We start from the raw sequence: 12,343 nt of genomic DNA, 5'->3' as shown, positions 1-12,343 counted from the left end.
ATCAATATCCATGTAAAAATACTGTTAACTCTTGCTTAAAATGTTCATAAAAGATATCAGTGGCAAAATTAAATAAAAGATGGTTCAAATTGGTGTTTCACGTACTATATTTTGGAGGAAAACAGAGACCTTATTAGCATATTTTGTGAAAGATAGGTATGGCATTAAATGAATATAAGTAATGATAATTTGAACAAGGTTAAACAAGTTTCTTTATTTCTTTCTCACAGACTTGACTGTAATAATGTGGACTGCGAACTCCCAAAGGAAGTATACGGAATGCAGTGTGTCCCAAACTTATTTCTGTCAGACCTGGTTAAGGGAGTCACACTTCAGGAAACACTGTTGAGAATGATAGCGCAAACCAAATCAAATCAGGTTTCCCCTACACATTTTATTTTCACATCTCTGGAAAGGGTAATTTTGCCTTGTATTTAAATATGGGATACTATAATTGAACAACAATAAAAACATTTTTAAAAAGAATTATGATAAAAATAAGTTTCACCTTAGTTTCCAAAAAATATCTCCTTTAAAAACATAAAAGTGAATCTAAAATTGTTAGTAAATTTTGATTTATCATGGAAAAATAAATATTGCTCAGATTTTCAGATTTATAACTTAAGAGTATATGTAGAGCCAAGCACGTAGCAGAATTGATCCTATTTTCTATAAAACAATCAACTACTAAAATCTGTGGGGTAAATTCAACCAATTTTGAGTCCTTTCTTTACTGCAAAAAAAGTAAGCATTTAGTTCTGGACTCTCATGTATAATAATCACATAACATCTCAAAAGCTCAGTTTCTTTAACTATAATATACCATATGAAAAACTGGACTATATGAATTCTGTGAATTTTTAAGCTCTCATTATGCTATTTTTCAACTTACTGCATTTAATACTTATTAAACAAAATGAAAGAGTATTTTTTAAAATAGAGCTTACATATTTTCAAACCCATGTAATATAAATTCTGTTTATACAACACTTCCCTTATATTTATCACTTAAAACTTTAAATGTGAGATTCATTTTGGTAAGAAGCAGATTTTTATGTCCCTCTAATGTCTGAAGTATAACTATATTTAAAAGCTATCCATGTCTATGGACTAGGAAGAGACAAACAATGGGCCACAGTTTAGTAAAGTTTCAATACCTGAAAGCTAAGGATTATCATTAAGCCAGAAGCAAAGTAGATGAACACACTGTGTCCTTTCAATTGTTAATTATTTTCAAAAACAAACATCATGTTCTCATGATGTTAGCTTTAACATCATGAGAGAACAGTGTTCCAGTGGATAAGTAGAAAGGTATTAATAATGATGACATCTAACAAATAGTCTTTAAGAAATGTTATTTATTTACCTGTAATGGACCCAAGATAGAACTTGTTGTATACATGAAAAACAGACGAAGATAACTCAGCACATTTGCAAATGCGAAAAGCCCTTCTGCCACCAGTGTGGGGTGAAATGCGTCCCAGTCCTTCCGATCAGCAAAGTCATGAAACTGAAGTTAGGAAGAAAAGCCAAAGGTAAATAGATCTCTCAGTTTAGGAAAACAGAAACATATTGCAATTCTTGGGGGAAAAATAACCTATTTAAGTTACATCTCCTTGTGGGAGATCACCATTTATGTTTTATAAAGTTTTTCTTCTTTTAATAGAAATAACAGTGTTTTAACTAAATAAAAGATTTCTACATAGATAAGGCAATGCCCTTACTCTATATGAGGTTCTCAGAAGTTGTTAGATTTTTAAAAAATTAAACAATTTTAAAAACTGTCCTTGAACATTTTACAAATGAAACATTTGCTAGGTTTTCTTAAATTCCACAACACAAATTTAAAGTATGCTTACATGTTAATTTATTAGCTATCATATTAAATTAACTTAGCCCCTTGACTCAGGATTCTAGAATGAACTGGAGTAGGTCTTATTCCTTCTAAATGCCAAGGCAAAGAGGGTGCATCGTTACCAGATATAGAGTGGCCACGTGTTCCAAATGCCTGGGGTAGTCTCAAGTTATAAACCATTTATCCTGGCACAATTGTTAACAGTATTTGTCCCCTTTAATTCTCAAAATGTCCTGATTCAGCTAATATATGATCTAAGCACCCACTTCTACAACTAAAGAGACCAGTCTAAAAAAACAATGACCCTCAGCTCTTTCTTGAACCATATATCTATGTATGACCAATTTTTATTTCTTAGTAATTTCATAACTCTGGTCATTGAAGACACCTAACAAACATATTGCATACTGCTGATTATGTAAAGGAACCAAGTTTTTAATAAAGTAAAATTATGTTAGATAACTAGTTCACTTTTCCTATAGTCTATAAATTGGTCAAAAAATCCAGAAAATACCTTATCTTTAGTTAACATAAAATCTATGACCTTTCCTGGGCTAGGGGAAGCACAAATTTTTATACAAGTAAAATTGTAAGATATCAATAAGGCTAGATATTTGTCAATTTCTAAATTTAACACAGGCATCAGAAAAATAATTACATATACATTACTTTTTAAGCTGTGTAAAATAAATCATAATTTGGAATGTGTGAAATACTATATAATGAATTGCATTCGTGTAAGTTTTTTCTGGCAGATGTGAAGGTATCTAATGCTAATTAATTTAAGTAACTTTATGTTTTCCTTTTAAGTACCTATGGATTAATGAGGTAAATAAACCTAGCTTAGATATAAGGAATCAGCATTTGGTAGAAAGAAAACATCTAGACAGACCTGGATTTAAATCCAGTCTTGGTTTCTTACTGTGTGGTCTTAGACAAGTTACTTAATATTTCTGAGCTTCATTTTCCTTATTTGAAAAATGGGGATAAGGACACCTGTCTCATAGAGTCCCTGTGAGAATAAAGTGAGATAAAGTATAGCGAGCATCAACCATGGTGCTTGACATATAATAGGTAATTAACATTTAAAGGTGATTCACCTCCCTTAAACTACTGGAAGGAGTGCAGCCGTGCGCACTAGTCCCTTGCACAGGGATAGGTTTAAAATGAAAACACATCAGATATGGATTTGAGCCAATGTAACTCTGAACTGGGTAGCTAGATATCTAACCAGGTTCTTCCTAAATAAACTTCATCTGTGCCTCCAACTGACATAGCTAATAGTCACCTTGTTGTGAGCAACCACTTTGAGGGCAAAGGTTGCCAAATAAAGTGAATTCATGACAAAACTGAGTTGATTACGAGATTCTTCTAAAAAGTCTTCCAACCCTTCATACCAGAGCCTTTTAATGTCTGACCAAATCATCCCTAAAAAAAAAAAAGAAGGAAAAAATCAGATAATGCTTTCTTAATTCAATAATAAAGTGAAAAATACTTTAAGACTCAAAGAAAGTATTAAATAAATAACATTTGTATCAGCTATAGCCTCATTAAGAAAAAATAACTTTTCAGTAAAAATTCTAAAATTTGAAACAAAATAATCTTAAATTTCATATACTATCTTTCACAGAGAGGGAGTAAGGTCAACAAGCAAAAGAAAACAAATAAACCCATGCCCCACAGACACACATCCCAAAGGCTCAGGTCCTGACCTCTTTCTCACCTATACTCACTCTTCCGGGGACCTCACCCAGCCCAGTCTAACGGCTTTGAATACATATGTGTGGCAGGCTTCCAAATGCATGTTTCTAAATTCAGCCTGTATTTATATAACAATAAATATCTCTAAACCTCCCTTGAATTCTACTTGTATAGGTACTTGGCTGCTCTACGTCTCCAGCTGGTTGTCCTACATGTCTGAACTGAACTCCTAATCTCTGACCCCAAATTCACTGCACTCGAAGACTTTCATTTCATTGGATGGCAACTCCATTCTTCTAGTTGCTCCATCCAAATGTCCTGGAATCAGCCTTGACTTATATTTCTTTTAAACCACACATTCAATGCAGTGGCAAACCTTTTGGTTCTACTTTCAAAATATACTTAGCATCTAACCCTTCTCACTACCACTTCAACTTCAAGCTACCATCATCTCTTGCTTGGATTACTTTAATAGCCTATGTGGTCTCCCTTCTTTTACTCCAATCTCCCTAAAATCTATTCTCAACATAGTAATCAGAGTAATCCTTTTAAAATGCCAAGTGTAACTTTTCTTCTCAAAAGCCAGCAGTAACTCTCAAAGGAGAAAGGATTACTGCAGGTCAGAACTCTTTCTCCAAGGGAATATAACCTCATGCTATCTTCTATTACAGTGATTTCCTTGGAAGCATACTATGTTGAGAAAAACATGGAAGAATAGCTGTGTTCAACATTATAGAAATAACCACTGACTGAGAAACTACATCTGGACCAGTAAGACTATGAGTGAACTCAAAGACCCTGAAGGTATACACAGCAAGTATGTAAAAAAAATGAGACACAGGCCTCAGCTTTTCTGTGTGATGTCTCAGTTAACTTAAGAGTGTGCCTGTCATGGGAGCTACATGCTTAGGCTTTATAAGATACAGTCCCTGCTAGACTTGAGGCTTCTCTAGCTGGAGTAGCCCACATACATCCAGATGGCCACATCCCATATAACTGAGTGCGCCCACTATGAGGTTTTGAAGCAGCCTCAAACTTTTGTAAGAACCACTAACAAAGATGTATTTGAAGCTGTCATGCTGTACTTCCTGTTTGTATACTACAAAGCTAAGTATGCCTGGCACCAGGTTTCTGCCTATTGTGTCCTATGAGTATGAATACAACCCCCAAATCACTGCTGTTGATCATGCAGAGTGGGTGTTGCACCTTCCCTTACATCACTTCATTCAGAGTCAGAACCAAATTCCCCACAATGGACTGCAAAGCCCTACGTTACCTCCCTTGCTGACCTCCTCTCCTATCTTTCCTTCTATTACTCTAGTCACACTGGCCTCCTTGATTCCTTTTGCTATTCTTACAACACACACGACTCCTGCCTCCAGGCCTTCACACTGGCACTTCCCTCTGGTTGGGAGCGCCTCACCCAGATAACCATTTGGCTAACACCCTCACTTCATGTCTTTGCCACCACCTACTCTTATCACTCTATTTAAAATTGCAAACCCCATGCTCCCCACTCCCAACCCCCCAACTCTGCTTCTATTTTTTCCCCTTAGTACTTATCCTTTTTAAGCATTGGGTACAGTTTACTTAGTATGTCTATTATTAACTATCTTCCCCTCATTTGGGGTAAGCTCTTCAAGGGTAAGAATCTGTTTTATTAACCAATGTCCTAAATGTAAATGTCCTGAATAGCACCTGATACATAGTAGGTGCTCAAAAAAATATGTTAAGTGAATAAACATACACAGCTAAAAAACAAACAAACAAACAAAACTTCCCTATTTTTGGCCAGAGATTCCTCCAGAGTCATATATTGCTAGGAGTGCCAGAGAACAATAATGTAATCTAGGATAATTTTATGATACATTCCTACATTAAGATATTTTAAAAGACTATAAAGTAACGAAAGAACAGTGTTGTAACATAACATATGGGTGAAGATCAAGTTAAGTCAATCAAAATTATTCTCTGGCTTCCCAGAAGGGAGAACAGTTCCCCTGGGAAACATGACACATTTTTTAAAAACTCTGTTTATAACATCTTAATTATACAGTAACCATATTTTATATAGAAAAAACATTTACAAATATTTGCAGATCTGACAAGAAAAGCAGTTTTAAGAATTCCACTTGGGCCCTGGGTAGTGTGGCTCAGTGGACTGAGTGCCAGCCTGTGAACCAAAGGGTCGCTGGTTTGATTCCCAGTCAGGGCACATGCCTGGGTTGCAGGCCAGGTCCATGGTGAGGGGTGTGCAAGATTGGCCAGAGATTCCCACAGCCACACATTGATGTTTTTCTCCCTCTCTTTCTCCGTCCCTTCCCCTCTCTCTAAAAATAAATAAATAAAATCTTTTTTTAAAAAAGAAAGAATTCCACTTGGATGAGCAGCTATTTAAAATGAAGAGGTAACAGGGGAGAAAAAAATATATAATAAACTATCTGAAAATGTTAAACCAAATAGTCTACATTTTATTAACTCAATTACTGTGACACTATAACACTAACCTGCCCCCCAAAATGCTTACAAAAATAAGTAGAATTGCATTCTGTAAAATGCAATATTATACCTAAAGGGAACTCTTGACTAAACTCAGAACATGATTTGGAAAAGATTTTGGTTAAAAAAGTCAGAGACATATGAAAGAGCAGTAAGTACCACCATCAGGCAGCTTCCCATCTCCTGTGCACACCCCACACCAAAAACGAAGCTAGCACACAACAAACTTCATACTTCTCAATTGCAAGAACGAAGTAAATTTAAACCATTATAAGCAATGTAATCACTACATAATCAATGTACTATATTTCAGGGTCCTCCTTGTTTTTGTTTTTTTAGAATTAGTAACAAACATTAGCAAACTGTAATTCCATGATTTTGGGATTCCTCAAGGCTTGGTCCTAGGTCCTCTCTTCTAATTTTCCAATGTCACATCCATGACCATAGTTTATTCACAATGGCTAACTCAAGTTTAGACTTCCTCTTCAGCTCCAGACTAAGATGTCTGACAGACATCTTAGGGATATCTCAAAGACTGTGCAATTTCAACCGATCCAGAACCACACTATAGGTATACCCACTCACAAATCTCCAAACCTAGTACTCTACCAAAATATCTATGTTGTTTAATAATCTCCCTCTCCCTCACCCCCTACATAATCTGTATTTCCATGTTGTATTGGCTTCACTTTGTAAATATCTCTCAAGATATTTTGTTTCTTTATCTCTTTTCCTATCACAATATCCCTAAATCCAAGGTACCACCGGCTTCCACTGGAGTACAGCAACAGCCTCCTATTGGTCTCCCTCCATCTACTCTTGCTACAGCCCTGCCCTCCCAACCCATTCTCCACACTGCGGCCAGATGATTTTTCAAAAGGCAAACCTGATCGTGTCGCTCATCTATGTAAACCTGGCAATGGCTTCCCATTGTTCTTAGTAAAGTCAGAATTACTTAACATGGCCCCTGAGTCTCCATGGCCTGAAGCACACCTGTTTATACAGCTTCCTCTTGAATTCCACTTCCCTTGCCCCAGCCTTTCCTCAGTTCCTTCTTTGTACCATGCTTCCTCTTGCCACAGGGCCTCTGAATTTAACTTTGTATCAGCCTAGAATGCTTTCCCAATTCTCCTAGTTGACTCCTATTTACACTTTCAATCTTAGCTCATTTAGCACTTCTGTAGGACAGCCTTCCCAATCTCTTTCTTTGACTAGGTTGAAACACCCTTATAACATGCTTGCTCTCCTAGCTCCCTGACTTTTACTTAGTAGCACTTAACTCACTTGAGATTTTAAATTTATACATGTGATTCTCAAGTTATTCTGTTTGTTTGTTTTTGCCTTAATTAGACCACAAGCTCCATGAGTGTTGGGCCCTATGTGTTTCTGTCCATGCTTGGATAAAGTAGGTGTGCCATTTTTTAAAGTACAGTTTTATAGTAGCTGTTCTAGTATATTCTAACAGTAAAAAATTAAGAAAGGATGCCATTAATATTCTTGCATTCACCAACACAGTTTCTTTTTTCCCCACCTTAATTTTTATAATTTAACCCTACCTTTTCTGGAGGGCTGAGAAAACAAACAGGAAACCATTGTACAAAAGTCAGTCACCATGAGTCAAAGCTCGCTGCGCTCCTGGCACGAGATAAACTGAGCTACAGGGTGACTTTTGACAAGCAGGCAAACGATTCCTCCGTGTTTCCTCAGGCCATGTTCAGATTATATATTTAAGAAAGCCCACAGTAATCTACTTACATAACAGGCTTGGAAGACATCCTTGGCAAGGTTTATTGAGATCTAAATGTTTAAAGCAGAAGCTGTGCTGAGAAAAGTAATAATTTTGGGAATTTTACTGGCTTACCTCACATTTCCCTGTTCTACTGAGGCAGAATATGATTAGAGAATAAATCATATTGTGTGTGTGTGCATGCACTAATGGTATTGAAAACAGGGTCACCATGGTTAAAAAGAAGTAGCCACAGTTTTACCATTATTACCAAATTCAGTGACAGCAGCATGTTTATGCTGTCCAAAGGGCGGTAGGACTCTTTGAATTCAATGAGTGTTCACTCGCTGCTAGGAAATATAACTGTAATTTGATTCTTACACAGACTTAGGTAAACTGAATCTTATTTATAAAACAAAAAATATTTTCTATCTTTCTCATTACCATTTAAACAGTAAGTTATAAATAAACAATATAAAATTTCCTTTCTTTATGACTAAGGTATGTACAACAATCTTTTAGAAATAGTTTCAAATTTAACTATGTGGCCCAGGATGGTTACGAATGCAGCCCAACCCAAAATCATAAATTTACGAAAACCTTTTATTTGCTCATCACTTTTTGTTAGTGTTTGTGTATTTCATGTGTGGCCGCAGACAACTCTTCCTCTTCCAATGTGGCCCAGAGACACCTAAGGTTGGACACCCAAATGAATAGAGGAAGTGTTTCTTAAGAGATTTCTTTCAGCCCAATATTTTTTTAACTTACTCAAATAACAATGTACATAAATTTCACATTGAAAAGATCTGTAACAATGCAATTTGGAACTACATATGATAAAGTATAAATTATTTACTAAATTAAACATACCATTTTTTAAAAAGTAGCAGAAACAAGGAAAAAAGAAATATTAATAAGAAATTATTTAATAGCCTTTGACCTAAAGTTCAGATGTATATTATTTTTACTTTATATACCTAATTTTATTTTTTAATACCTTTTATTTTTCAATTACAATTGACATACACTATTATATTAGTTTCAGTTGTACACATAGTGATTAGATATTTATATTGTACAACTTAGGAAATGTTCACCCTTATAAGTCTAGTACCCATCTGGCACCATACAAAGTCACTGCAATATTATTGACCATATTCCCTATATCATAATTTACATCCATGTGACTGTTTTTATAACTGGCAATTTGCACATCTTAATCTCTTCCCCCTTTTGACCTATTCCCGTAACTCCCTCCCATCCAGCAACCATCTAAACATTCTCTGTATCTATGAGTCTGCTTCTGCTTTGCCTGTTCATTTAGCAATTTTTAGATTTCACATATAAGTGAAATCACACATAATTTGTCCTTCTCTGTTCAACCCTCCCCCCACCCATTACAACATCCTCCCAATACATCCATGTTAGTACAAATGGCAAGATTTCATTGTTAATATTTGTTATCTTTCTCCTCCTCCTCCCACTTCCTTCCCTCTCCTCCTCTTTCTCCTTCTTCTTCAAGAAGACTCTTTTAATATTTCTTGTAATACTGGTTGGTGGTGGTGAACTTCTTTAGCTCTTTTTTGTCTGAGAAGCTCTTTATCTCTCCTTTGATTCTAAATGATAGCTTTGTTGGGTAGTCTTGGTTGTAGGCCTTGCTTTTCACCACTTAGAATATTTTGGGCCAATCCCTTCTGGCCTGCAAAGTTTCTTTTGAGAAATCAGCTGACGGTCTTATGGGCGCTCCCTTGTAGGTAACTAACTGTTTTTCTCTTGCTGCTTTTAAAATTATTTGTCTTTAACCTTTTGCTTAATTTTACTTAAGATGTATTTTGGTGTAGGCTTTTGGGGTTTATTCTGTTTGGGACTCTGTGCTTCCAGACTAGCATGTCTCCTTCTTTTACCAGGTTAGGAAAGTTTTCTGTCATTATTTCTTCAAATACATTTTTAATACCTTTCTCTCTCTTTCCTCTCCTTCAGGTACCTGTATGATGCAAATGTTGGTATGCCTGATGTTGTCCCACAGCCCTCTTAAATTATCCTTATTTTTTAATATTACTTTTTCTTTTTGCTGTCCAAATTGGGCATATCTGCTACCTTTTCTTCCAAATTGCTGATTTGATCCTCTGTTTTACTTATTCTACTATTGACCCCCTATCTCTATCTCTATTTTGTCTTCATTTTATTGTTGAAGTACTCACTGACTTAATCTACTCTTCCCCTAGATTCACTAAGCATTGTTGTAACCTGTGCTTTGAACTCTGCATCTGCTAGGTTGCTTGTCCATTTTTTTTTTGTTAGTTTTTTTTCTAGAGTTTTGTTCTGTTCTTTCATTGGGGCCACATTTCTTTATCTCCTCAGTTTGGCTCTCTCCTGTTTGTTTCTATGCATTAGGTAGAGCTACTATGTCTCTTGGTCTTGGCAGAGTGGCCTTATGTAGTAGGTGTCCCTAGGAGCTCAGCAGTGAATTCTCCCTGATTACCTGGCTCATGCTCCAAGTGTGTCGCTTGTGAGGGTTGTGTGTGTCCTCCTGTTGTAGCTGAGCCTTGATTGCTGTTGGCATGTAAAAGGGTGGGACTGCCCTTGAGACTGATTGGTTATGAGGGCTGGCCATGACTCCAGTGGAGGAGCTGTTTTGTGGGGGCAGAACCTACAGAGCACAATGCACTCTAGTGAGGCCCTGGTGCCTTCCATGTCCACCCTTTCTGTGTGTCTCGAGTAGAGATGATTGGATTGTGCTCTGGTGTGCTCTGATGCTGGCCATTGCATATGCTGGTTCTGGAACCTCTTGGGAGGGACTCTGGTACAGGCCAGGGTTAGCTGGTCACTGCCTGTGACCTGCTTGGAGCCACTTGTTATAAACTACAAAGTGATCTGTAGTTGTTACTGCTTGTGCTGGGCTTAGAGGTACCTGGGAGAGGCTAACCTATGAACCAAGGCTGGATGTCACTAGTGCCAGGCTTGAGGCTGCTTAGCAAGAGGCACATGACAGGCCAAGTTCAGATGCTGCTTGTCTGAGTTTTATGAACCTTTGAAAGATTTTAGGAAAGTCAGTAGCATGAACCAAGACAGACCTTTTCTATGGAAAAGCCATGGGAAGAGGCTTGCGTAGACCTTCCAGATAGGTGGGGCAGGGACTTAGGGAATCACCAGGACAGGATGAGCAGTATTAGCCAGGTCAATTGAGACTCAGATACAGAGCCCATCTGCACCTGTGGCTGGGTGGGGGAGAGCTCAACAAAGGAACAATGGCTTCTGCTAGCATTTTTGTCTGGGAAAAAGTGGCCTTTCCAGCCTTTGCCCTGAAGCCAGACAATCCAGTTTCTCCAAGTATGCCCCTGACTATGGCCCTAGCACTGGAGTTAGAGCTAGTGAGTCGGTCAGCAAGGTAATTCCTTGGATGGACTGTTTACAAGGAAAGCCTGGGTAAATAATCCCCTTAGCCACAAGCCCTGCTGGTCTTCACAACCAGAAGTTATGGAGACTTCTTTTCCCAGTACTAGAGCCCCAGGCTAGGGTGTCGTGTGGGGCTGGGACCCTTTGCTCCTCAGGGGGAACCTCCACAGTCTTCCAATTCTCAGCTGCCACAGTGTGTGGTCTCCATCCCTCCCACGGATCTTGAATCTTGACGTGGTTCCTTTCTTATACTCTTAATTATAGGTGTTCTGTTCAACTAGGCTTCAGGTGATTCTCAATAATGGCTATTGTGTAGGTTGGTTGTAGTTTTGATGTGGTCAGGGGAGGAGCTGAGCACGTGGTATACCTACTTTGCCATCTGTCTGTTTTACCTACCTATTTTAAACATTAATGTATCATGGATTGAACAGTGCTAAAAGTAAAACTCTGGTTGAAATCAAGTTATTTAAGATTAATTAATTTCCAAATAAAAATAAAAATCTCAAATATGCAAATTAATTTTATAGCTGAGAATTAAAGGTGAACATTTTACATTAACTCTTCTCAAATTATGTAATAAATGAAACAATCAAAAACATATTAATCAGTGTTTTATACCATAGAAAAGACTAAATTTCAATATCCTTTTACTGTATAGAAAATAGTAGAAACATAAGTCAGAAATGCTGAGGTTAAAAACAAGGATGAAATACAGAGAGAAACGAAGGAGATGTCATTAAAAATCCGTAGGTAGACAACACAATTATACCTGAACTCCTTACCTTTCACCCCCATCAAAAAAGGGGCAAGGGCAGCAAAAGGTCATTTAAAATATTCATTATACAGCATTAATACTTATAAAAACTAATTTCACAAACAAAATGTCATATATATATATGTACTAAAACCCTATAATTTCTAAAGAGATCTGGCTATCAATACAAAAAACTGATTTATAGAGTGAGTAACCAGGAAAATGTAACTGTGAAGACTCATAGGTTCTTAAAAGGAAAACTAATGATATAATAAAACAAAATACTTAACTCTTAAAATTCAACCAAGTATAAAATATATTACATTTCAAAATATGTACAACTAGGTTCACCATCTTATACCAAAAAGGGCATTTATCAGCAAAATTTGTTTTTAATAATCATAAACCATTT

The 12,343-nt window shown here is 36.8% G+C and overlaps 1 protein-coding gene across 1 annotated transcript in view; it reads right to left on the bottom strand.

Moving 5' to 3' along the window:
• The window catches only part of TRPC1 (transient receptor potential cation channel subfamily C member 1), a 69,924-nt gene that overhangs the window by 13,894 nt on the left and 43,687 nt on the right, over positions 1-12,343 (bottom strand). The window contains exons 7-8 of the mRNA XM_045851295.1: positions 3,144-3,283; positions 1,367-1,510 (exon numbers count right to left, since the gene is read on the bottom strand). Of these exons, the coding sequence (XP_045707251.1) occupies positions 1,367-1,510; positions 3,144-3,283 (284 nt within the window). The remainder of the gene's footprint in view (positions 1-1,366; positions 1,511-3,143; positions 3,284-12,343) is intronic.

This window comes from Phyllostomus hastatus, unplaced genomic scaffold, assembly GCF_019186645.2.
Source record: "Phyllostomus hastatus isolate PE091 unplaced genomic scaffold, TTU_PhHast_1.1 phas_contig_86, whole genome shotgun sequence".
Lineage (NCBI taxonomy): Eukaryota > Metazoa > Chordata > Mammalia > Chiroptera > Phyllostomidae > Phyllostomus > Phyllostomus hastatus.
This window is presented reverse-complemented; position numbering and strand designations above follow the sequence as displayed.